The sequence below is a fragment of the Vicia villosa genome, linkage group LG1 (genome assembly GCF_029867415.1).
Source record: "Vicia villosa cultivar HV-30 ecotype Madison, WI linkage group LG1, Vvil1.0, whole genome shotgun sequence".
Lineage (NCBI taxonomy): Eukaryota > Viridiplantae > Streptophyta > Magnoliopsida > Fabales > Fabaceae > Vicia > Vicia villosa.
In genome coordinates, this window is record NC_081180.1 from 62,368,302 (window position 1) to 62,394,952 (window position 26,651).

General features: G+C 31.2%; 1 protein-coding gene across 1 annotated transcript; it reads right to left on the minus strand.

Annotated features, from left to right (window-relative positions):
• Positions 1–3,640: 3,640 nt before the first annotated feature.
• LOC131607623 (EPIDERMAL PATTERNING FACTOR-like protein 6) lies at positions 3,641–4,909 on the minus strand. Its single transcript, XM_058879604.1, has 3 exons — positions 4,769–4,909; positions 4,288–4,331; positions 3,641–4,062 (listed from the first exon to the last, which is right to left on the minus strand). The coding sequence occupies exons 1-3, from the start codon at positions 4,875–4,877 to the stop codon at positions 3,769–3,771; spliced, it is 447 nt and encodes a 148-aa protein (XP_058735587.1). The 5' UTR covers positions 4,878–4,909; the 3' UTR covers positions 3,641–3,768.
• Between the last annotated feature and the right edge of the window lie 21,742 nt (positions 4,910–26,651).

The following is a 26,651-nucleotide window of genomic DNA, read 5'->3' on the forward strand; positions in this document are numbered from 1 at the left end:
TTAAACTGATAAACTCTACTCTTTACTTTTGTTGTTGAAAAAGAAGGAATCCCTACACTTATATTTATATGTGATAACATTATATTTTAAAATATTATTTTTATGAACATACTATACAATATGAAATGATATTGACTAAGAATTTTTTTTTATTTAACTTTCAAGGAAATATTGACTACAACATTATTTCAATAAAAATTTTATTTTAAAATTAAGAAGAGTTTAATATTAGGATAACAATCAATCATTTATCTTTAAGGTAACTTAATTTATAAAATAATAACCTGATTTTTAATAAAAAATAAGTAAAAATAAATTTTTTAATTTTTTAATTAATAAATATAATAAAAATTAGATTACATAAAAGTTAACTTTTTATTAAAGATTTCAAGAATATGAGTGAATATTAAATTTATTTTTATATAAAATAATTTTATTTAAAGTAATTTTATTTAAAGTAATTTTATTGAACTTTATTAACTTTAATTTTATTAATATTTAATTTAACTTTTTCATTTAAAGTAATAAAAATAGTTTATTATTATTTTTAAACTGATTATAATTTCTTTTATTTATTATTTATTTATTTTTTAATTATGTTATGTTTTATTTATTGAAAAAAGGAAATTTAAACATTTCTAAATAGAGTACATAATAATATTAAAAAAATATGGTAATAATAGTTATACATAATAATTTTATTGTGAATAAAAAAATATAAAATTTATTTGAAAATATATAAAAATAATAGAAAACTTATCGGTTTCCTTTTTCATTATATATCTTTCTTCTTCTTTTTTTCGATTTAAAACATAAATGAAATGCATTTATTCTCATTATTTGATTTTTTTTCTACTTGTTTTTATTAGGGGTGTTCAAAATCAAACCAACCCAATAGAAAACCGCAAATCAAACCAAATCAAACCGAAACCGCATTTAGTTCGGATTAGTTTGGGTTAACTTTTAACAAAACCACACGATTCGGTTCGGTTTGTGGTTTGTATTTTAAAAACCGAACCTAGCCGAATCAAACCGCATTATGTTACAACCTAACTTTTACTTAACTCAGATCCAACCCAAACTTAAATCTATTATACCCTAGTCTTATGATTACGAATAATTTTCTCATCCTTACACATATTTTAGTCTCAATCTTCTCGAATCTCTAATAAAAGTATCGCACCTTCTTTGCCACATACATCTTCACTCTTCTTCTATAATCCCAACTCTCTTATATTCTTTCTTTTTCACCTTCTCATTTTAATAATTTTTATATTCTTTTATGCTATTATTTTATGTTTAATATTCCATTTTTGTCTAATTTAATTTTTACATATTAAGTGAAAAATTGTTGTCATAATATGATGAGTTTTGTTGTTATTTGATAGTGTATGAATGTCTAAATACAAAATTATGTTGTAATCTATATGTATATGTATGGCTCAATAAAATATTAATAAAAAACCGAACCGACCGACCGAACCAAACCGCATTAGTTTTGTTTGGATTTTTTTAAAAAGAAAACCGAACCAAACCAAACCGCACGAAACTTTGGAAGTCTGCAATAGGACCAGCAGTAGGCAGAAATCTTCCTTTGTTCTCATGGCAGCCCAAAATGACATTGAAATCACCAATAAAACACCAAGGTATAGCAGGATCTAATATAGTTTCCAATATGTTCCATAAGTTTCTTCTAGTAACATGACAAGTAGAAGCATAAACAACAGCAAAACCAAGGTTATGATTCATGTGGTTGAGAGTAAAAGTAACATGTTGATCGTCAAGGCCCTTGATGTTGGGGTTTAACTCCGTATTACAAATGCACCATACGCTAGCAGGGAGTTGTCCTCTATCGTTGAAGGCAAACAATTTCAAATTCAGTCTGTCCAACCAAGTGGCAAGGAATTTCTCAAAGTGCATCCAAGGCGCTGCTAAAAGAAGATGATCAGGTTTTAAAGAAAGAATGAACCTCTTTAGAGCCGGTTTTGATAGGGTGTTGGCCACACCCATAATGTTCCAGAAAAAACACTTCATTCGATCCTCCTGGAAGGACCAACCTTGATCTGGTTGCATAGGCTTTCTTTTTCTTGCTAGATTTTGGAGTGATCACTTTAAAATTTGAGTTATTTTGGTCCTGACCAAGATCAACAGTAATTCTTTGCCCTGTGTCATCTTCCTCAACCATGTTGGCCCATGATTTTCTTAGGAAATTCATGTCTTGCCCCCGATCCCCTGGCTGAAACTGAGTAGCATCAACAAACTCAAAGTTTTGGGAACTAGAATTACTTATAGAGTCATTATCCTTTTCAATAGTGTTCAGAGAATCAAACATGTTTTAAGTTCTGACTTGCAAGACAGACTCCACATGTGTTACGGCGCTTTGGAAGTTTGTCCCTCATGCTGACAAACAACTTGATAAGGTGCTTCTTCAATAGCCATTGGATTTTAAATAAATCAAAGTTGTAATTGAGTGTAATAATTATTGTAACTAATTGGTGTAATTTGATCACTCATTTTATATATTTATATATATATATATATATATATATATATATATATATATATATATATATATATATATATATATATATATATATGTGGGAACGACTCAAGTGAGAACACTTGGTTATTATAAGAAATGAGAACAATGAATCACGACCATTAAATTTTAATTTTGTTGATTTTAATGGATTGGATTGGTTTCTATTTCTATGTTGATTTAAAATAAATATTAAGGATCATCGAAAAAGAAACCAATCCAGTCCATTAAAATCAACAAAATCAAAATTTAATGGTCGTGATCCATTGTTCTCATTTCTCATAATAATCCAGTGTTCTCACTTGAGTCGTCCAATATATATATATATATATATATATATATATATATATATATATATATATATATATATATATATATATATATATATATATATATATATATATATATATATATATATATATATATATATATATATATATATATATATATATATATATATATATATATATATATATATATATATATATATATATATATATATATATATATATATATATATATATATATATATATATATATATATATATATATATATGGCATATCATATGAAAATGCTTTTCTTATATGAGAATGTGAGAATGAATATGAAACATTGGATTTTAAAATAAATGGTGGAGATTATAGATGAATCTTTTTTCTCTCTCTCATACATTTTGAAATAGATGACGTACGAGAGAGAAAAAAAAGATTCACTCATAATCTCTACCATTTATTTTAAAATTCAATGGTTCAGATTTATTCTCACATAAAAAAAGCATTCTCATATGATATGTCCTCATATATATATATATATATATATATATATATATATATATATATATATATATATATATATATATATATATATATATATATATATATATATATATATATATATATATATTTCCTTAAACAATTCATGACATTCTTCTATCTATTTTATAATGATTAAAGTCTCATTCTAAGAGGATCTCTATAAGAAAAAGATATTAGTAATTTAGTAAGAATAAGCGGGTTGCAAACTTTTTTTCAAAGTTTCTAACTTGAATGATTATCATCAATCATTCTTTAAAAATCAAATTTTAGTTACATGCATCACAAGTTTTATTAGCAAGAGTTCTCTATTATTTATTTTAATAAAAGATAAAATTATACATAATGACAATTATTATTTGGGTGGAACGCATTTACATTCCCATACTTCTGGTTTGGACTCCTGCAAAATATAATTATTTTTTGGGTGGAAAGCATTTACATTCCCATACTTCCGGTTTGGACTCTTGCAAAATATGACTATTTTTTCGGTGGAACGCATTTACATTCCCATACTTCAGGTTTGGAGGTGGGTTTGGTAGGTGTGGCACTGGTCTTGTGACAGCTCTGCATGGAACACACTTGTTACAATGGCCAGTGCAATTTTTAGGTGTTGACGTCGTTTCAATTAAAACCTTTCTTGCCAACAAATCCTTAATTTCTTCTACTTTTATTTGAGACACCGACTTTTCATCAGATTCTTCAATATGCTGCAAAAAAATTTAACAATTAATAAGACATATAATTATCATTTTTTATTAAATATACTTTCATACGGTAATAGAAGTGAAGTTTTTATTTGTCAATCTTAATAGTTTACTATGGTTTAATAATTTTTTTAACTTGATAAAATATCAAATAATAATATAATTAATAAATATTAAAAATAAATAAAGATTTTGTGAAATAGCAGTAATGAGGATGATGGGTCATACCTGAATATCTATCTCATATTCGGAAACCAAGGGACGTCTGACTTCTAAAATAAAAAAGATTAGAAGATGTTAGTTAAATTAAGATGCAATATTTTATATATAAAGTTTTACTCAGCATCATAAACATTAGTATTTTATATTTGATTTAAATAAAAATCTAACGTTTACGAGTATTAACAAATAATATAAAATATTTTTACAGTATTAGTACATATCAACTTAATTCAAATGATAATAAATAATTAAATGTATTATTAATTCTTAAAATAAGAACTTAGTATGAAAATATTTTAATTTTATGTATTGGACTCCATAAATGTTATTTTAAAAATAATTAAAATATATATTTTAAAAAAAAAACTAGTGATTATGATTAAATAAGTGATTATGATTAAATAACAATATAAAATATATTTATATTCTCAATATGAATTTAATTTATGAAATTAATTAATATGCAATATCACTCTAGAAATAATACCTCTAGATGTAATGGATGAGGCAATCATAGAATTGAAGATCACTGACAGCAAGAAAAATGTGACAAAACAAAATTGGATTTTGTTCATTAACATTGTAATACTTCTCATCCTAATAAAAAGTATTAAACTCTACTCTTTACTTTTGTTGTTGAAAAAGAAGGAATCCCTACACTTATATTTATATGTGATGATAACATTATATTATAAAATATTATTTTTATGAACATACTATACAATATGAAATGATATTGACTAAGAATTTTTTTTTATTTAACTTTCAAGGAAATATTGACTACAACATTATTTCAGTAAAAATTTTATTTTAAAATTAAGAAGAGTTTAATATTAGGATAACAATCAATCATTTATCTTTAAGGTAACTTAATTTATAAAATAATAACCTGATTTTTAATAAAAAAATAAGTAAAAATAAATTTTTTAATTTTTTAATTAATAAATATAATTAAAATTAGATTACATAAAAGTTAACTTTTTATTAAAGATTTCAAGAATATGAGTGAATATTAAATTTATTTTTATATAAAATAATTTTATTTAAAGTAATTTTATTTAAAGTAATTTTATTTAAAGTAATTTATAAACTTATTAAATTTATAGTTCAAACTATTTTAAAAAAATTAAAAAATATCAAATTATATATAATGATTACATTATTATAATTATCCGGCAATTAGAAAATGTATCAAGTGAAAATGAAATTGATAAGTTTTAATTTTTTCTACTTTTTAAACATTTTTATATAAATTAGTATATATATATATAAATATATATATATATATATATATATAAATATATATAAATATATATATATATATATATATATATATATATATATATATATATATATATATATATATATATATATATATATATATATATATATATATATATATATATATATATATAGGAGCGTATATGGTGTGAACTGATATCTATTGTGAGAAATGAGAACTATCCATATCAAACGTCAGATTTAATTAACGGTCAAGATTTAAAAATTTCATATAAAGATCATCATACTGAATTATTTACTACTATGTCTATGATTATCATTTAAAAACTCCATAAAAAATATTCTTACCAAAAATACTTTTATTTCATAATTGAATTGTTATAAAAGTATTTATTATAATTATAGTTAATATTTTGATAGAATATTACGAGGAAAAAATATAAAGTCAAATTTATCTAAAAAAATTATTTCAAATTAAAATTATCTAAACTTTAAATATTTTTAAAATAAAAAAATCAGAAAAGTAATATTCACTATATAATAGTGAATAAAAGCATAAACTGTTTACTAACATTTCAAAAAAAAATTATATTTAAAAAATTATATTATTTAAATTTCCATAAAAATCTTAACTCTTCGATTAATTTTAAGAAAAAGTATTTTACCATTGTACCATGAAGTTTATAATTATAATTATTATTTAGTTAGACTATTATGATAATTTTAAATAAAGTTTAGATAATTTTAATTTGAAATAATTTTTTTAGATAAATTTGACTTTATATTTTTTCCTCGTAATATTCTATCAAAATATTAACTATAATTATAATAAATACTTTTATAACAATTCAATTATGAAATAAAAGTATTTTTGGTAAGAATATTTTTCATGGAGTTTTTAAATGATAATCATAGTAGTAAATAATTCAGTATGATGATCTTTATATGAAATTTTTAAATCTTGACCGTTAATTAAATCTGGCGTTTGATATAGATAGTTCTCATTTCTCATAATAGATATCAGTTCTCACTGGATACGCTATATATATATATATATATATATATATATATATATATATATATATATATATATATATATATATATATATATATATATATAATAAGATATTATTTTTCTCTCACCTCTTTAATAAATGCCATGTATATTTACCGACACTATACAAAAGATTTGCATAAAAAATACAGTAGATACACGTGAATTTATTTTTTGAAAAGTGAATTTAACTTTTTTAAATTAGTTTAAGTAACACTACTAAAAATAGTTTCTTTTAGTATTTAAATTAAATTCTCACTTTTTTTCAATTTTATTTAAATTATATTATATTCTATTAATTTAAATTAAAGAATAAAATGCGGATAAATTTTTAAAAATATACTTAAATAAACATTAAAAAATATTTTAATTGAAAATAAAAAATAGTGTCCGTGATGTTAGTGACGAAGAAGCGCAGTCGAGGGCGGCCGCCAAAACTTCTGGTACCGTCGATTTCGATCAATCCACATGCTTCACCATCGAAATCACCGACGGTGAATCCAAATACTGAAACCACTGAGAACAATGATGAACCTGGAAATGAAGAGGAAGAGCGATTAGTAGGAAAATTTGATTCAGGGATGAGTATGAAAGGTGAAACCCTATAAACAAAGGAGAATGTGAGCGGTAACAGGTGGATGTTCTTTCGGAGAATCAAAATCCTACCAAAGGATTGGTGATGAGGTATATCACACCAACTAATATTGATGGAAGAGTAGAAATTGAGATTGATGAAGATGATGCTGATCGTGAAATTCAGTACTGGAGAAATTCTCTCATCATGTATGTGCTTGGGGAAGATCTCAGCATGCATTCAGTCAAGAATTATACGAGGAAAATATGGAATTATAGGACGCTAACGGATATATATTTTCATTATGAAGGTTATTTCATACTACGGTTCAAATCCTTTGAAGATATGGATGCGATTATGATGAAAGGACCTTATACATTTAGAGGTATGCCTATGATTCTGAAGGAATGAAGACCAAGATTTAACCTAAAGAAAGATATGACGAGAACGATCCCCATATGGATAAAATTTCCTATGCTTCCTTTGAATCTATGGAGAGGCTCTAATCTGAGTATGATGGCAAGTGCAATTGGGACACCTATAGTTACAGACGACTACGCAACTCGGAAGATAAGGGTTTCATATGCAAGAGTGCTTGTTGAAGTGGACATCACTCAGAAGCTACTAGAAGAGATCAACATCAGATACAAAGAGGTAAATACTGTTGCACAGAAAATTGAGTATGAACGGAGACCAAAATACTGTGATAAATGTCAAGCTGTGGGACACAATTGTGAGTTAAAGAACAAGCAGAAGAAGATATGGCATCCAAAAGCAAGCCTACAGGAAAGGAAGAACAATCCACTAGCCAGATTGAAAATGCTCAACCTTGCAGCATTGTAAATGTAATTCAAGAAGGGAGGTCAGAGGAAGATGACAGAAAAAGGTATGTATTACTCCTTCTAGGTCTAATAATCATGGTTTCAATAATAAAGATATGTGGACAATGATAGGCAAACATGGAAGAACTCGAGGGAGCCTTAGTGGTTACACAGGGCAATCTGCTCAGATTCATTGTGATAATGGTTATGGGGTGCTAGGGGATGTGAATGATCCCTCAATAGCCTTTGATAGGGTACCATGATTATTTCTCGAAACACTCGGGGGTTAAATAAAATTGGCAAGATAAAAGAGATTAGCTCCCGTCTCTTAGACATCAAGCCAAAAAATTTCATCCTTATTGAAACTAGAGTTAAAGATAACAAAGCTCCTAAGGTTAGGGAGAAGCTCAAATTTCAAGGTAGCGGTATGGATAACTATAATAGCCATCCTAATGGAAGGATTTGGATCCTTTGGGATATTAGTAAGGTTGATTTGAGAATGATTAATAATTCAAGCCTGCATAATCACTGTGGGGTATATTATATAGCACGAGAGTTCTTTTTTTGGTTAACAGCCATCTATGCTCATTACCAATTAGGAGAGGGGAAAATTTTGTGGAATAAGCTTGTTAATATGCATTCGACTCAAACTGGGGCTTGATGTGTAATAGGAGATTTCAACAATGTGGTAACTGCTCAAGATAGTGTTGATGCTTTGTCTGTCCTATATTATTGTCTAATGTTTGGCTAAAATATATAACAGCAGCAAATGGTCAAAATGTGAATCTTGCAGGTTTATAAAGAACAAAACAGGTACAAGCAAGATGTTAGATGGAATGTCATGACATCAACTCATGACATCGTGCCTGCAAAGCTGGAAGGAAGATTCAGTTTGTATAGATACCAAATATTCTATGTGAATATTATGTAATTCTATGTGGCACATATTTAAAGGTCAAAAGAATAATTGAAGAATCAAATCAGAAGATTGAAGATTCAGGAAGAATCAGATCAGAAGATTGGATTCAACAGTTTTTAATTTAGGAAACTCAAGATTGAAAGACCTTATTTGTAGCAGAATATTTTCTGCATATTTGTAACAGCCAGAGTGCTGCGATTTGTAAGCCCAAGTCCAATTGGGATCAGGTTATAAATAGGAAACTTTTGTAACCTAGTAAAGATAGAAAACTTGGTTTTAACGATGTAATCATTAGGGTTTCTATAGGTAGACTACCCAGGTTGTGGGATGGCTGCCTTGTCCTTCTCGAAGCCTATAGGTTAGAGAAGTGATTGTCCTCACTCGAAACCTGTAGGTAAGAGTTGAGTATTGTAAGCCTGATTGAAGCTGTGAAGCAGATCAAGCATGTGTTCATTGTTAATTGTGTAAATAGTTGTTGCAGGGTTGTAACAGTTAGGTATCACCAGGGAGTGAGCAGAGGTTTTCTTATCTTGGATGGAGTTCTAAGATAGAGATTGTATTGGGTAGTGACTAGGTAAACCAGAAGTTGTTTATCTGTAAACCAGAGGTTGTTTATCTGTAAACCAGAGGTTGTTTATATAAAATAGTACTACTGATAGTGGAATCTTCTTCCTGGCTTGGTAGCCCGCAGAGTAGGTAGTTAGACCAAACTAGGTTAACAATTAACTGTGTTATTTATCTTCTGCATTGTTTGTTCAGTTTTGAATGTTATGACTTTGTCTATAACATCGGGTTCAGAAGTGTTAGTTGTTCCTATACAGAACCATGTAAAAATTATAATCTGGTTATGTATGTTGAACATGTGTGATCCCAGGTCTCATTGACTCTTTCCTAAGAGTAATCAAAGAATGAGGGATCCTTGTATTCTGCTTGTGCTACATTAATAACAGATCAGATGTCTTAACATCAAGATTGACATCTGAATCTGTCATACCAGAATTTTCAATTGGTATCAGAGCAGGCATCCTGTCTGTTTCTGGATGAGATCCATAAGGGATAAATTCTAGTTGTGGTAAAAGCATAAGAGTGTTTGAACAAAAGAATGTTCATATTGTATGGTCCCTTGAAGTGGAGGATGGACCTATATGATTAGACCAACCTGGCCTAAGAGCTGTGATGCTGGGACGAAGAGTGCTAAGTCCAAGGACTTCATGCGGGAGTGAGGAACTTGAATTTAAATACAAATTCAACTAGTATCTATGAATAGAGAAGAAGCTCATCAAAACCTTATGCGGGAGTGAAGATATTGATAAGGTAACCTCTGTTGTTTGTGAGTTCGTCAAGTCAAGATTTTGGTTTGGTCTAATCAGTTGCTTGGTGCAGAAGCAAGCATTGTGCAAGGTTGAGTAACAATCAATCTGTATTTGTCATGCTTACTACTAACACTTAAAGTAAGCATTGTGTGAATTCTATTGAAATATGACTATTTTTCCGCTGCGTAGTCTCTGAGAAACCCTAGGGTTATGAAGGTTAAACAAAATGTACGGCAGGTATTGACAGCTATAATTAAAAGTGTCAAAGATACTTTAGTAATCTCTCAAGTCCACTCATAATGGCATGGTTTATTAGAGCTGATGAATGTCACCTGATCAATGATATTCATAATTATCTGCAAGTGTGTACCTTGATATCTTCAAGGTTGAGGTATTCCTAGAAGGAGGAATAGATGTTCTATCTGATGTTGGGACATTAGAAACTAGTATGCAGCTACCAGCTGAAGAATATATGTTCTGGTGCTAAACTGATGAAGTGTGAGAACATTGGTTTGGAACCTACTCCTGGTCTGGAAGAGGAGACATCTGGCTAAGTTAATCAGGACACGATTAACATGTGCTCAGCTCCACTAAGAAAAACTCATAAAGGTATTCCTTTCTAATCCTTTATGTTGTACTCTTGAAGAGCCTATATATGTAAGTTTCCTCTTATCAATGAAACCAGATAAGTATTCATAACCATAGAGCAGTTGTTGGAGCTGAATACTGTGTCTCAATCACAGTGAAATATGGTTAAGAATGTGTACTGCCCTAGTTGTTATCCAGAAAGGGTAGTATGATTTGAAATCAAGGAAGTTAGAAGGATTTGACTAATTCAGTGTTATGCTATGACTAAGTTTGTTCCAAAAACCTATCTGAGGGAATCTCCTCTATAGGTACAGACCATGGCATCCTTCATCTCAAAATCATAATTAAAGTCTGAAGAAAAGGTTATTGAGATGCAAGCTATTTTATCCCTTGATGTGTCTGGATATTGCTGACTATTGGATTATTCTGTTACTAACCTGAATATTGTCAATTTGACATTAAAGATGTTAACCAAGAACCATAAAGGATGATGTCATGTCTGATGTTACAACATCTCAAGATCTTCAGTTATTTGTTTATTTGCCAAGAACAGAAAGTATAAATGTGAAGAGGTAATCAGTCAGAATGACCTAGTGTGAGTAGCAAATTCTAACTTAAAAACTGGTAAGTACTTTGACGGGAAACTTAGTACTTATTAGGTTTAGAACCTGGATGCTGAGAAGAAGTTCTTACAACCATGAGTTCTCAATTATCTTCACACATCAAAAAAAAAAAGGCAAGAGTCTCTGATGTGGGATACTGATTCTGTTAAATATCTTGATGGGAGCTGGATATTTACTAAGTCTATATAAAACAACTCAGACATGTATATTTAAGATTAATTTATGGTTATACAATCATAGTTTCTTCTTTTTTCAAGTTACAGAATGTGGCAATCTGGATCTTGTGTAGCAAGCAGACTGAGGTTTCTAAACTTGGAATCTGTGGCAAATTCCAAATGAAGAGAACTTCAAGGACAAACATCGAAGATGTCCTAAAGTTGTATATCTCAGGGGGGGGGGGGTAAAAGAGTATGAAGATCAGCAAAGACAATGTTTTTCTACTTCTATTCATTTGAAAATTCTTTCAAAGACTAATCTTGAAGAAAGAAGAACAAAGTCACACAAAAACCTCAGAACATAACTCAAGTCATGTTTATTCTCAAAGACCAACAAAGAATGTTCTTTGCATTATCATATGACGACATGAATTGATGGTGTGTATCACTTGTTCTGATCTAAGTGCATGATCCAACCTATGCACGAGTCCACCTGTCATACCCTAATTTTGACCCCCCCTGAGATGTCATACCTCCAAGTACCTCATCAAACTCAGGACAAATACTCAGAGCAGTCACTTGCTTGTCTGATACCTAGTCGAGGGTGCTCAAGGACAAAAGAGTTCAAGCAAAGAATCAATCAATATGACAATAGCCTATAATGCAATCATATGATTCAAATGATTCATTTATTCACCTATGTTGGTTAGACAACAGTTATCAGAACTCAGGTTTGCTCATCTAAGGTTTTAAACCCATCAAGGAATGAAATCAGGGACCACATTTGGGAAACCCTAAAAAGCTCCAGGACACCTATCAATTGGTTCAATCATCTTCAAATAATCCATGTGAAAATATCCATAAGGCATTACACTTCAATTCAAGATCTACAGTCATCAATTTCATCTAGTCGACAATTAGGGTTTTTGACCTAATTCATCGAGATAATTGACTTTTAATCAGGACCACTACAAGAAAAATGAGGTTTTGCAACGACAAAACTTGTTGAGAAAGATACAAAGTTGTTGTAAAATGTATTTTTAGCAGCGAAAAATTTGTCGTTGCATGTCGTTGGTATAAGTGCTGTTGCGAAAAGTTTTGCAACGACATGTGATGTCGCTGTCGTAACTAATATTTTTGCAACAAAAAATATTGTTGCTTTATTAGGCATAACACAATGACTATAGTCGCTGCAAAAAATATATTTTTCAACAACTAAAGTGGTTGTAATAAATAATTTTTCTTTAGCATAAAACCTATATTATTTATTTCTCTACAACTAAAATAATTGATTTTATTTATATTTTCTATTAATTAATTTTATTTCATTAAAAATAATCTAAATATTTTAACTTCATTTTATAAACTAGTATGAATCAATTTTTTTTATTATTTATCATAATTATTAAAAATAAATCATTTTAAAATAAAAATCAAAAATCATTATATTATTAATTCATATAAATTTTTAATAAGAAATATAAACAATAACATTATATTAATGTACCTGACTTATCCTTTCTACATCTTAAATAAAAAAAATAATAAAATGATTCTATTCTTACAAAAATAAAAATTAAAAGTTACATAATTAACAAATAAAATTTATTTCATCCAACAATAGTATCTTCGAGTATCTTCTTCATAAGAGTATTGATTTTTCTTCGAAACTTTGCCCTGGATCTTTCTTTGTGCAATATTGGAAGAATCTACAATTTAAACACAATTAAGGGGTCATGATTTAATATATACATATTTAATAATTTATTTACAACATAAATTTTATTGGTAACATTTTGAAGAAGACCAACCATGAAAGTAAAAAAAATCTATGAATCAATAGAACTTCAATCTACTAAACAGATATACTACATACAAATTGATAATTGTATCCCATTCCATCCACAAAACAAAAATCTTTTACCTTTTCATACAACTTAAATGATCCAAACACCACTCATAATATAATCCAAAATTTCTTCCGAGAAATGATCTCCATGAATTAGCCATATACCATATAATGAACCGTAATAATTCAACCTCAAAATGTTACTCTTTTACCGCAAAACTTTGTTGAATTTTAAAACGGATCATTACATATTGTTTATAGAAAATAATCTACAATAATAACATAAAGATGGTAACGTAAACCTGTCAATTGAAATAAAAAATATTGACGGTCTGAAGAATGGTAACATAAGTGTGAAAACAGAAAAAGAATGAAAAAAAAACAAACCGCAATGCATATAGATTTGTTGATGGAGAAGTAGAAAGAAATTCCCTATTTGATGTTGCATCTAATATATCTACTGGAATTAATCAAGGGAACTTATGAACACAAAGGTCATAATGAGATGGTGAGAAAAAATAGTAGAAAATGGTGAGTGGTTTTGGAATAAGAGAGCGGTTACAAAAATTGTAGGATTTAAGAAAAAAAAGGAGCACATTTCTTTGAAGTAGTAGTTTTTTTTCCTTATTTTATTTTTAATTCAATAAAAAGAACATGTATATCTCATTAATAAATATAATCCGAAATTTGCTTAAAAAAATACTATTTACAAGTTAAAGTCACCTTTGTATTTTAAAATTATATTATGGTACTTAATGTATTTTTTTGTGCTTACCAAATTATTTGAATGATATATATTAAATATTTAAAATAAAAGAAATGAGTAATGTTAGTGTCTTAAATGAACTAAATATAAAAAAATTGTTTAAAAATATTATATTTAATTTTATTAAAATTTTATAATTAAATATTTTATTTTTTTTCAACATAAATTTTTTATTTCTAGTTTTTTTGACATGTATCGTTATCATATAAATTTGTAACTTTAAAATAACATTCTAACTAACTCTTTTTTTAATTTTAGAGACATTCATTGGAAGAAAATTTGCAACCATTAAACAATAAATGCTGATTTAATGCCTGAAAAATTGGTCACTACCGTTGAATGGCAAAAATCTAATTTTTTGTTCTCTAATTAAAACAAAGTTTCAATCACATTAAAAATAATTTTAACAAGGTTGGAGAACCCTTAGTTCTCCCAATTAATGAAATTCTTGCTTACACAAAAAAAAATTAAAAATAATTTTACAAACCAGCAATATAACAGTTATATTTACCGTGGTAATTTTCACGGAATTTGATCCATCTAGCACAACAAAGCCATTAAATCAATTAATTCCATAACTTTAAATTAATTAATTATCCTGGAAGAACACCAACAATAATTAAAATTGTTAATTTTAAAGAGTAATTTAGATAGTTTCATTATAATGTTTAATGAAACTCTAGAACTTAATAATGTGATATTTGAAAATGACAAAAAGTTATTATGGCGATTTATATCAGTAGTTGCAAATATGCATTTTAAAAAATAATATTATTGTCAACAAAAATATTTATTATTGCGATAAGTCATTTTTCTCAACGATAATGCGATTGTTGAGAAAAGAATAACCTATTACAACAACTTAAATTAGTCGTTGGTATATGTATATTATTGCCAACAAATTGAAAATCGTTGAGAAAAAGTCGTTGCTAAATATCTTATTTCTTGTAGTGGACATGGATCCAAAATTCAAAACATGGCTCAATAACTTCTTTTACCTCAATATAATCCATTCACATCATTCATTTGAGGAGGAGAGTTTGATTCATCACAAAAGTCCAAGATTTCACTTCATCTGGAAAAGTCAACTGTATAGGGTCACCTTTGACTTTTAGGGTTTGGGGTCAAAACATGACTTTTAAGGATCAATATCATCAATATATGATTATTGAAGTCATTTGACCAAATAAAATCAAGAAAATAAATCAAGAATTAAAAAGTCAAAGATTGACTTTTCATACTTAGAAATTTTTCTAAGTGTTTAAGAGTCTTTTTTTTCAAAACTTTGGAAGGGAATATCTCAAAATTTCAAGTACAAACTGAAAAAAACTTCCAACATCAAAGTTGTAGATTTTGATCCAATGAACAACTTTGTCACAAATGATGTTTTGGCTAGAAATCAACCATTGAAGAGATATGAAGCTCCAAAGTTGTTGCCTTCATAAAGACAAGCAAAAAACCTAGTTTTCTTCAAACTTCAAGCACATTTTTCACAAATTTACCAATTGATTTGTGTCATACCCTAATTTTTGACCCCCCTGAGATGACATATCTTTAGGATTTTCATCAGGTCAAAGCAAGTACCCAGAGCAGTCACTTCTTCATCTAGCATTTAATCGAGGATGCTCAAAAACAAGAAAACTCAGGCAAAGGATCAATCAATAGAAGGATTAGTCTCTAATACAATCATAAGACTCAAGAGCTTCATTATTTCACCTATGATTGATTAGACACCCAGTCATCTGAGTACAGGTTTACTCAGGTCACCAGACTAGGGTTTTTTTAGCCTATCAAGGACTAAAATCAGGGATCACCTTTGGGAAACCCTAAAAAGCCCCAGGGGATCATTCAAAGACATCAATCATTTTTAAATAACTCATATGACAAGATCCATTGGACATCACACCTCAATTCAAGGTCTACAGTCATTATTTTCATATGGTCGACAATTAGGGTTTTTGACCTAATTCACCAGGATAGTTGACTTTTAATCAGGGCATGGATCCAAAACTCAAGACATGATTCAAGAACCTCTACTACCTCAATATAATCCATTTACATCATTCATTTGAGGAGAAGATCTTGATTCTACACAAAAGTCCAAAATTTCACCTTATCTAGAAAAAGTCAACTGTATGGGTTCACCTTTGACTTTTAAGATTTTTGGTCAAACCATGACTTTCAAGGATCAATATCATCAATATATGGATATTAAAGTCATTTGACCAAAGAAATTCAAAAAGAATCTTCAAGGAGCAAAAAGTCGGGAATTAGGGTTTTTGAGGGCATTGTGGGAACTCAAAATTTCACCTACACAACTCAAAAAACTTCCAACATGAAAGTTGTAGATCTTGCAAAATAAAACAACATCTTACAAAGGAATTTTTTTCAAAAGATCAATCATTTAAGAGTTTTGGAAATTTTGGAGTTTTAGGTCATAAACACTTAGAAATTTTTCTAAGTGTTTTAACCTAGTTTTCTTCCAACTTTGGCCTCATTTTTCACAAATTTGCCAAAAGATTCTGAAGAAACTCCAAACTAATAATTTGAAGTAGATGTTTAGGGCTTTCCAAATTGTGTTCAACCTTCTCCAAATTCATTTAGAGCTAAGAGTTATGCTTGTTCAAAGTTGGCCTCATGAAGTGAAATTATAGTTCATGCATCATTTTGGAACTTTGAAATTTTGTGCACATGACCTCAAATATGGATGCTACACGACTGTAATACGGTGAACTGACTTTTTATCGATCGAAATGTCGCGGTTAAGCATGAGTCGCCACCGACTTTTATTTTATCCAAACTAAATCAGAAAGGCAAAAAGAAACAGAAAAAACCTTTTAAAGAAATCTAAGTTCGGGGGGTAATTTATGCAAAGGGAAGGTGTAAGGCACCCTTTGCATCCATGGTTTTCCATGGGCTCTTAATTGCTTTGCTTGCTCGTTTTCAGAAAATGTAGATGAAAAAGGAAAAATGGACTTTAGCTCGTAAATGAGCGTAGCCAGTTTTTGAAGAATTTTGAGAAAGAATATAGAAAATAGAGCATGGCAAGGCAATTAGGGGCAATTACCTTAAACTCAGATGATAGGTCTCTTTTTAGCCTTTCAGAATCAAAGGGTCAATCCTTGCCATAAGAGGGCAGGAAGCCTTTCGTTTGGAGGTTGAAGGGTCGTCGAGTTATCGTTCGCCCAAAGACTGACCCATGCCATAGAGAGGCAGGTAGTCTAAGAGGAAGGATCAGAATAGCCTTTCGTAGGCAACCAGAAGATACCTCAGCCTTTTCCGTAGGCAACTTTCGAGGGTCGAGGTCATGTTAGTGTATCGAAGGTAGCATCATTAGGGACCATGACCTTTAATCGAGGCAACATGGCTGAGGTATCCTCATATTCGAGGGACTGGCTATTCTGCAAAAACACAAGGCAACAAGGCAACAGGCAACAAGGCAACAGAGAGGGTTACCCAAAAGCGTGCGTGTGTGCACCAATCACGTGATTATATTCAATTATATTATCTTGTAAATTAGTGAGGCTAATTCAATTTAATGGTTGTCACTCCCTATTTTACTAACCACACAGGCAAGAAACAGTAATATGGGGGAGGGGACAATGAAACCAGTGGATCCCTTAATAGGGTTTGACATAAGTAATAATAAAACAGAAAAATAAAGGGTAAAGTTTAGGGTTACCAAACTCGTGGCTTTGGCAATTTGACAAACCCTGGAAAAGGCAAACAAAATAGGGTGAGTGCATTTATCGGTTCGAAGGCGAACACAGTTAACCCTAAAAATAAGGATATAATGTATTTAAAATAAAATAAACAAAAGTACTTAGCTTGATTTGATCTGATATGGCGCGTGGTCGGAGGAACCTTGATTAATCCATGCATGCGTGCGCAAGCTATGAATGTCTGCCAAACAATTCGATGCTCACGATGGTAGTACCTCGAAAAAAACAATAAAAAAAAAGGGTAGTACATAGAAATATTAACAGATATGAATGACAAGTAAATATAAAGTTCTAAAAGAAGAATGATTTATTAAAATATTTTGATGTTTTGTTATTATCAAAAATAAATGAAAATAGTAAAATAATTAATAATAAAACAATTAAAATGGGCCAGAAGAATAATAAAATGGGAGCTGTTAATGTGTAAAATCGGATGGGCTTGAAATGTCTAGCAACCGACCCAACAAATAACTTAGTCAGCTTCTAAATGGAACAGTGTGGGTATGGTATCAAAGAAAACGAATTGGGCCTCATATCAGCCCAAAGAAACCTATTAACAAAAAAACTTGAAAAACTAAAGGGGCAGATCCGCTCCCCCAACCTCACTCATTCAGATCTCATTTTGACTCCTTCTTCCCCAAAAAAACACTCTGTTTCATCTCTCTGCCTCTCTGTTATCATTATCATTGCTTCAAATTCTCAGCCATTAACCATTTCTCTATTTTAATCAGCAACAATAAACCTCTATTGTTCCTAATCTAATGGCAACATATCAATTTACCAGTTCAAATCAAACATAACTAACCACATCTAAATGACAAGAAACAAAATAATACAGAGATGAATCGAAACTACCCGAGAAACTTAGCAGAAGTTTTGGCGATGACACTCCGATTCGAGACCCACCGTGTCCGTCAGAACTTCGCGCGGCATCTAAAGATGACTTCGATCCGCCGGTGCTTGGGCGCTTCGCCGGAATGGATGTGGGATGGATATTGAAGGCGCTCGCAGTTGGCCGCGATTGCTGCTTGGTACTATGCTTTGAATCGTCGATGCGGCATCGCGTGGTCGAAACGAAGCAGTTGAACATGGACTTGTTGCTGGAACTATTGTGAGGATCGCGTCGCATTGGTGATGTGCGTTTGAGAACTCGTTCTTCTTTTGTGCACCATCTCTCTATGATGAGGTTAATCTCTCATGCTGATTTTTGGCGGTGCTTGTTGTTGATGTAGGTTCAGTGGTTTGCAATTTGTTGTATCTTATGATGCATCGGCTGAGTCGAAGCCTCGAGGTGTGCTTCGGATCCGTTGTCTGTTGATGAGAATTTACTGTAAAACAAGCATAAACAAATGTTGTTGTAATTGTTAGTAAAACATGTGTTAGTTTATATATTTTCTATGTGTAGGTTATTTTTTGTTTAACCTGCTGTAGATGCAGGTTTTATAAAAAGGGTGGTAATGGTTGTTTTAAGGAGAGTGATTCATGGTGAATCAGTTTGTGAAGGTTTATGTGTTAATGGTTTGGGAATTTGAAGATGACGAAATTTGCTGAAGGTTTTGTCTAATCGTTAGAAGAAGATGATGAGTGAGTGACATATGGTTTTAACGATAAGGTTTACGGTATGTATGTCATGTTGATAATGATGTGATAAAAAGGATTGGTTATATGAAGGTTGGGATTTGGTGAAAGTTATATCATGAAAATAACTATGATTGTTAAGAGTTTTCAATGGTAATGATATGAAGATAGAAAAGTGGTTTATGAGAAATTGGTAGTAAGGGTTACTGTAACGTGAGTATTCGTCCAAATAAGGGTTAATTGTTAGTCTTATTTATACTAAAAAAAACTAGGTTAAAAGAAAAATAAAAATTATATTATGGACCAAGTCCAAGCCCAAAAATTACTTGTTTTAATTCTAAATAGAAATTAAATCACATAATTCAAAGAAATTGACTTATCCCTTAAGCTATGCTAAAATTAAACTTCTTTTTTATTCTAATTTTTAGAGCTATGACCTAAATAAAAGAAAATATTTTTTAATTTGTTAAATAAAAATTAAAGATTAAATAACAGAAAACTTTTTTTTTTGTTTTAAATATAAATAGAAAATAAAATTAAAACTAAGTTAGAAACCAAAAAAAAAAGTTAGAAGTGAGATTCGAACTCGGGACCTCTCGCTCTTGTACCTTTGACGCCCAAATTCTTACCAATTATGCTATGTCAATTATTCAAAACAAAATGACATCAAACATATGAGGGCAAATTTTGGGGTATGACAACGACCCATAACACATCTGAAAACATACCATGCATTCATTTTCACCATGCCATGATAATTGAAGAAAATTCCTAAAACAAGAACATGTGATTATGTAATGATTACATTTGTGAATTTATGGCAAATTGATGAATCACCCAAGGAATCTTCTCACCAACCAATTAGAGCTCACTTTGCATATGAAAGGTTCCCCAAGATCAGATAGAATCAATGGATAGGGGAAGATAGCCCGAAAATGCATCATTGCATTTAGGATCTTTTCAAAATTTCTTCTTGGCTAAGAAACCAAACTTCTTTCATTAAGCAAGCTCACCACAGCCAATTGATCTGCATTCATTTGCCTATAAATAGGAGGGCATACTTCAGTAGAAAAACACACCAAAGCAACCATATTCCTTGCTTTCTCTTTCTCTTCTCATGCTTATTGTTTTTCAAAGTTCTTTGGCAAGAAGAATCGTTTTCTTCAAACCAGAGCTTATCTTTGGAAAGTAAGCATTCTAACATCTCAAGGGAGGTCATTTGAGGTGATCCAAGCACCTGGATCATTTCTGTAAGTGGAGGAAAACCATTGTTGCTCTCACTTTGAAGCTGTTGCAGTTGGAGGTCCATAGTGCAATTCAGAAGGTTTCCAATCGAGCCAAGCATCCAGGCACGTTCCATAGGAGGTAGTGAAGCTGTTCAGATGGCTGCAGCTCATCTGTAACTCAAGAATCATCACTCTCCATGTTCACTTGAAGCTCAAATCGAGGGAGTTCCATAGAACAATTCAGAAGGATTGAGGTTACAACAAGCATTCAGTTAGCATCACTGAGTCCCAAGGAAGCTTTTGGGATCATTCATACAAGCCCAGTTGCTCTCTATCATCCTCACGACCTCCATTTTCCGAGGTAAGTTTCTGAACTCCACCTCTTTAATTTAAGCATTCTTTATGATATAGCTCGATTCTATCTTGTTCAGCATCATCAGAGGATTGAAAACCCTCTATCATCATTCATTTATCTTTCAGTATAGCCATTTAATTTGATTTTTAAATTTTAGGGTTCTTCACGATTTCTGGTAAATTAGTTAGATGTAGTTAATATAAATCTATGTTAGTTACATATTTAGAATCGTGAGTGAATTTAGAGCAAGTTTGGTCTTTACATCGTTGCAAATGGCTGAGAGTTGAGAGAGTTCAGATTTTCAAAAATTTAAAGCTAGAGGTTGAAGATGACAATGGTGGTGGCGCGCAAAAATTCAAATTCAGGAAAGAGTTTATTTTATTTTGAGTGATAGTTGTCTTATAAACGACTAAAACGTGATAGCCCAGTGGTAAAGAGTGTTTGTGTGTTGCGCGTGCCCAAGGTCTGGGGTTCGAATCCCCCTCGCCCCAGACCTTTTGATTCTATTTCTCTTTTATTGCTTCTATGCACTTGAGTAATGTATGATTTGCAATGGAACCATTCTTTTGTCACTAAGCGCGCGTTGGCTCAGTGGTGTTGTTTTGGGCTGGTAACATAAAGGGCGTGGGTTCAAACCTGGTTGGTGACAAAACCCTATTTTTTACCACTTTTTTCCATTTGATTTCTTCACAACTTCAACCAATTATTTAACCTATCAAATTAATTTATTTTCACTTCATTTTTCACACACTTGTCATTTAATATATCTATTTTGTGAATAATCAAAAAAATCATAAAAATATTATTTATTTCATGTATTTTAATTAGGTTTAAAATAGTATGTTTTTAAGTGTTTTCTTAAATACTTTAAATATATATTGTCATGTTATTTTAACCTATTTATTTTGTGAATAAGCTCATGATAAAACCCTATTTGTTTAGGTCTTAATTAGGCATAGATCTTTATTCTTTACCTTAATTAAGTTGACTTTTGTCAATTTTCAAAGCTATTACCAGTCTCCGATTAAACGGATGATTAAGGTTTTCAAACAACAAAACCTTATACCATTTCAAATCATTTTCAAACTGCTTTTGTAACCAGTACTGTAAAGTACTGGGCCTCTAATAGAGTGTAAGTCCCAAACACCTTCTCTTCTTAGCTTGTTTTCAAAACTGTATTTTCAAAATCTTCTTTCTGTTTTCAAAACATTCTTCTGGTATTTGAAGGGCATTATTCCCGGTGAAACTCTTCAGATACCTATGTGACCTTTGTCCATCTTCACTTCTTCTGTTTTCAAAAACCCTTAACTGTTTATAATAAATATTCAATTGTTATCAACAAAACAACAAAAATATTGTTGAGGCTCTGTACATACTTCTCCAAAGGCCTCCACTCCATCCAGGTTAGGCTTTACAAGCTTTCAATTTACAGTCTTTATTTAAATTACTGTCAAATATAAACTGTGCATATATATTAGTTTAGAACTACGTTTGAGTGTAAACCCTAGGACAGTTAAACTATATATATATTATAGGAATATGACCTAGGATTGAGAATGTCTTCCCGGTGAAGGCTCTTTCCTAATTAGAGATCTGTAGTTCAAACCCCCAAGATGAATTATTCCCGGTGAAACATCTTGGCAAAAACCTTAGAATCCAAAAAAATAGGACACATCCACCCAAAGAGGAATTATTCCCGGTGAAACCTCTTACCCATTTGCTTAGAGCCAAAATAAGTTCAAAACTACATAGCTTTCTCTTGTGCTATAACAAGGACCCTCGATTAGCCTCCTCTTGGGCTTTGTACAAGGACCCACAGGCTTCTTAAAAGCATTTCCAGCTTCCTCTTGAGCTTGTATACAAGGACCCATCAGGTTTCTTATAAACATAGGAACAACTCTTTAGTCACCTTTTAACATACCCTGGTGAGTTTCTTCCAATTTAAACCAGACTTTAAACAAGCTAAGTTTGTCTCAATTTCACATTGAGTACACCTTTTGGAATGAGAGACATGGACAGTCTATGTCACCCTTATCTTCATCAATCTTCCTTAGTAGAGTCTAGGATCTATGTGTGCTTATCCTCAAAGTGTCAGCCTTCATCTTGGGCTTTAAACAAGAAGTCTCCAATACATAATCTTTCTGCTATCATCTTAACAAAATCCCTGGAAAGGGTTAGCTTCCAAAGAAAAACAGTCTTTTAATAAATAAAATCTCCTCAGTAGAGTCAAAACCAACAAAAACAGTTAGCCTCAACCTTGGGCTTCATACAAGGCACCAAACAATAAAACTCCCCTGTCAAGAGTCAGCCTCAACCTTGGGCATTGTACAAGGCAGATAATAGAGTCTCCCCAGTGAGTTCTTCATCATCCAATAGCCACAACCTTGGGCTTTGTACAAGGCAGATTAAACCATATGTTGTGTAAGATTCCTAACACCTAGGATCTTTTCCCCATAGAGTCATCCACACTCAATTTATTTAAGAGTCAGCCACAACCTTGGGCTTTGTACAAGGCAGAAAATAATGTTTTTTCCTAGCTAGAGTCAGCCTCAATTCTGGGCTTTGTACAGAACACCAAATAAAAATCCATCAAAATAAACACTCTCCAAATAGAGTCAGCCTCAATTCTGGGCTTTGTACAGAACACAAAAATACCCTGTAATTAATCCTCAATGGAGTCATCTCCCAGAGTCAATAATAATTAATAAATCAATCAAAAAGCCTCAAGCTTGGGCCTCATACAAGCCAGCTAAAGTCAAATCTTTTATACAGTAGATAGACATAGCTTATCTCTATAGAGAGATATTTTTACTACTCTACCACATTCAAACAAACAAACATTTCCATTTCAATTTCAATTTTAATCAAGTCTCCCATTTAAGATTTTGAAAGGCATGAGCTGGCAGTAAAACCCAGACATGTGGTAACTTTCCCTAATTTGGATGAGCATCTTTCTTTCATTTAAGAGGCATTTGACTGGTATACTTGCACATACACAAGTAAGGTCCCCCTCTTGAATGAAATGAATTCAGTTATTTTGTCACTCTTTAAATGTTTGTGGTAGAATAGTAGAAATACCTCTTTGTAAAGATGATTTCATGTCTCTTTACTGTAAACAGAGATTTAATTCAAAGCTTCAACCTTGAGCTTCAAGCAAGGCACCAAAAACAATTAATTTCCCTAGTTAGTTCCCCGAACTACATTAAGCTCTGACTTCCACTAGGGATATGTAGGCATGAGGTTCACAAGGAACCTCAGCGAGCTAATAAAATACCAAAAATAGTCAGTTTGTCTGTCTGTCTGTCTTTTCAAATCAATTCAATTCCTTCTCCTAACACAAAAGAGAAACTTTCCCAATCTTTAGCAATAAACACAATCACAATGACACAGAGAAGGTTCCTGTAGAGTACTACAGATATGTAGGGTGTTTAAACACTTCCCTATGTATAACCGACCCCCCGGACTCCAGAATTTCTAGTCTAGGTGAAATCCCCACACTTAGCAAACTCCTAGGGTTTAGTTGAGATATTTTTTTCCCTTTCCTACTCGTAGGACAAATAAGAAAGTTCGTGTGATATCGTAGGAAGAACTGAAACAAAATTCCTCCCACCTCGGGCGCATTCTCCTTCCAAATTTCGCGTGAAGGGTCTAGCGTGCCGTCCTCCCAAGTGAAACGGGGAGGTAAAAAAAACGACACCACAATTTGGAATAAACTCCAAACTAATGAATTGAAGTACATGTTAAGGGCTTTCCAAATTATGCTCAACCTTCTCCAAATTCATTTTGAGCTAAGAGATATGATTGATCAAAGTTAGGCATTTGAAGTGAAATTATAGGTCATGCCTAAGTGTGAAATTTGCAATTTTATGCAAGTGCTTACACTAAATGATGCCTCTAAACTTCAGAAACATTGCAATTATAGGAGAGAATCGTTTGCATCATTGCACAAATATTTGAAGGGAATATTCCAAAACCAAAACATGTGATTATGTAATGATTGCATTTTGAGAATTTATGGCCAAGTGGTGATTCATCAAAGGAATCTTGTTCCAACCAATTAGAGCTCATTTCTGCATCAAATTTGTCCCCTAAGATCAAGCAAAACCGATGGCTAGGGAGTGGTATCAAAGAACTCATCATTGCATATGGATATTTCTCACATTTCTTCATAGCCAAGAAACCAAGTTAACCTCATTAAGCAAATCTCACTCTCTGCAAACACACTGAACTCTTTGCCTATAAATAAGAGAGCATACCTCAATAATGAAACACACCAAAGCAACAAATTTCTTACTTTCTCTCTTCTCTCTTCATACTTAGGTTTTTCAAAGGTTCTTTGGCAAGAAGACTCAAATTCTTCAAACCAAGGCTCTTCCTTTGAAAGTAAGTATTCATACATATCAAAGGAGGTATTTAGAGGTGATCCAAGCATCTGGAACAACTCTGTACGTGGAGGATCGTCATCTTCACCCCTCACTTGGAGCCATATCAGTTGGGGTCGAGCCAGAAGTTCTGGGGAGTTCTAACCTAAACTAAGCATCTCAACACCTTCTTGGGGGATCACTGAAGCTTTGGGATCGTTACAACAACTCTGTAGCACCCTTTGATCAGAGCTCGATCTTCATTTTCAGAGGTAAGTTTCATCAACTTCAAACTCTATGATTCCTATTTCATAAATCAAAACTTGTTATACCAACAAGTTTCTGCACCTGAGAGGATCATTAACCCTCAGTCAATTTCATCATATCATGCATATTTAGTATTTCATGTTAAAATTCAGTTATAGGGTTCTTAGTGTTCATGCGTGCGAATTTTGAATTACACTGAAAATAAATAAAATCAAAGGATACCATCATGATCCTTGTTCAAAAACGAGCAAAATCCATGTTTACATCTTTAAGTTTGGTTGAGAAACGAGTGAGATAGCAAATTCAAAATTTATGGAAGCTTGAGGTTGAAGATGAAGATGGTGGCGCCATTTTTTAAATTTCCCAGGTTTTAGTTTATTATATTTTGAATGGTTTGTGTTTAACCTACGAATTCATCGTAGTGTCCTGATGGTTACAGCGCGCGTCCAAACTCTTGCCATGCCTTAGGTCTGGGGTTCGATACCCCCCTCAGACATTTTGTTCATTTTATTTTCCAAATTCATTTTAATGCCTTGCTTTCACATATAACCACATGGGCTCCTTTCCTAAACAGGCCACACGTGTGGCCTAGTTGGTATTTGTTTTGTTTGGTGACCAAGAGGCCTAGAGTTCAACCCTTGGCAAGACCAAACCATATTTTTTACCACTATTTTTCTTCCATTTTATTTACAACTTCACATAATTATTTCACCTATCAAATTAAATCATTTTTGCTTCATGTTTTACACACTTCCCATTTAATATATCTATTTTGAGGATATACCAAAAAATCTTGAAAAAATATATTATTTTAGTATGTTTGAAGTAGGTTTAAAATCATATATTTTAAGTGTGTTTTAATACTTTAAAAAATGTAAATCTCACTTGAATTTCAAAACCTAGTCTCTTGTAAATATTTTTGATTTAAAATCCTATTCATTTAGGTTTTAGTAGGTT

What these genes read in the sequence shown, in the direction of transcription:
- LOC131607623 (XM_058879604.1), bottom strand. Translation starts at nt 4,877, where the DNA reads ATGAGAAGTATTACAATGTTAATGAACAAAATCCAATTTTGTTTTGTC. An exon ending in CTCATCCATTACATCTAGAG is followed by an intron (nt 4,332 to 4,768) that starts GTATTATTTCTA and finishes TTTTTATTTTAG; the next exon opens with AAGTCAGACGTCCCTTGGTT. An exon ending in AATATGAGATAGATATTCAG is followed by an intron (nt 4,063 to 4,287) that starts GTATGACCCATC and finishes ATTTTTTTGCAG; the next exon opens with CATATTGAAGAATCTGATGA.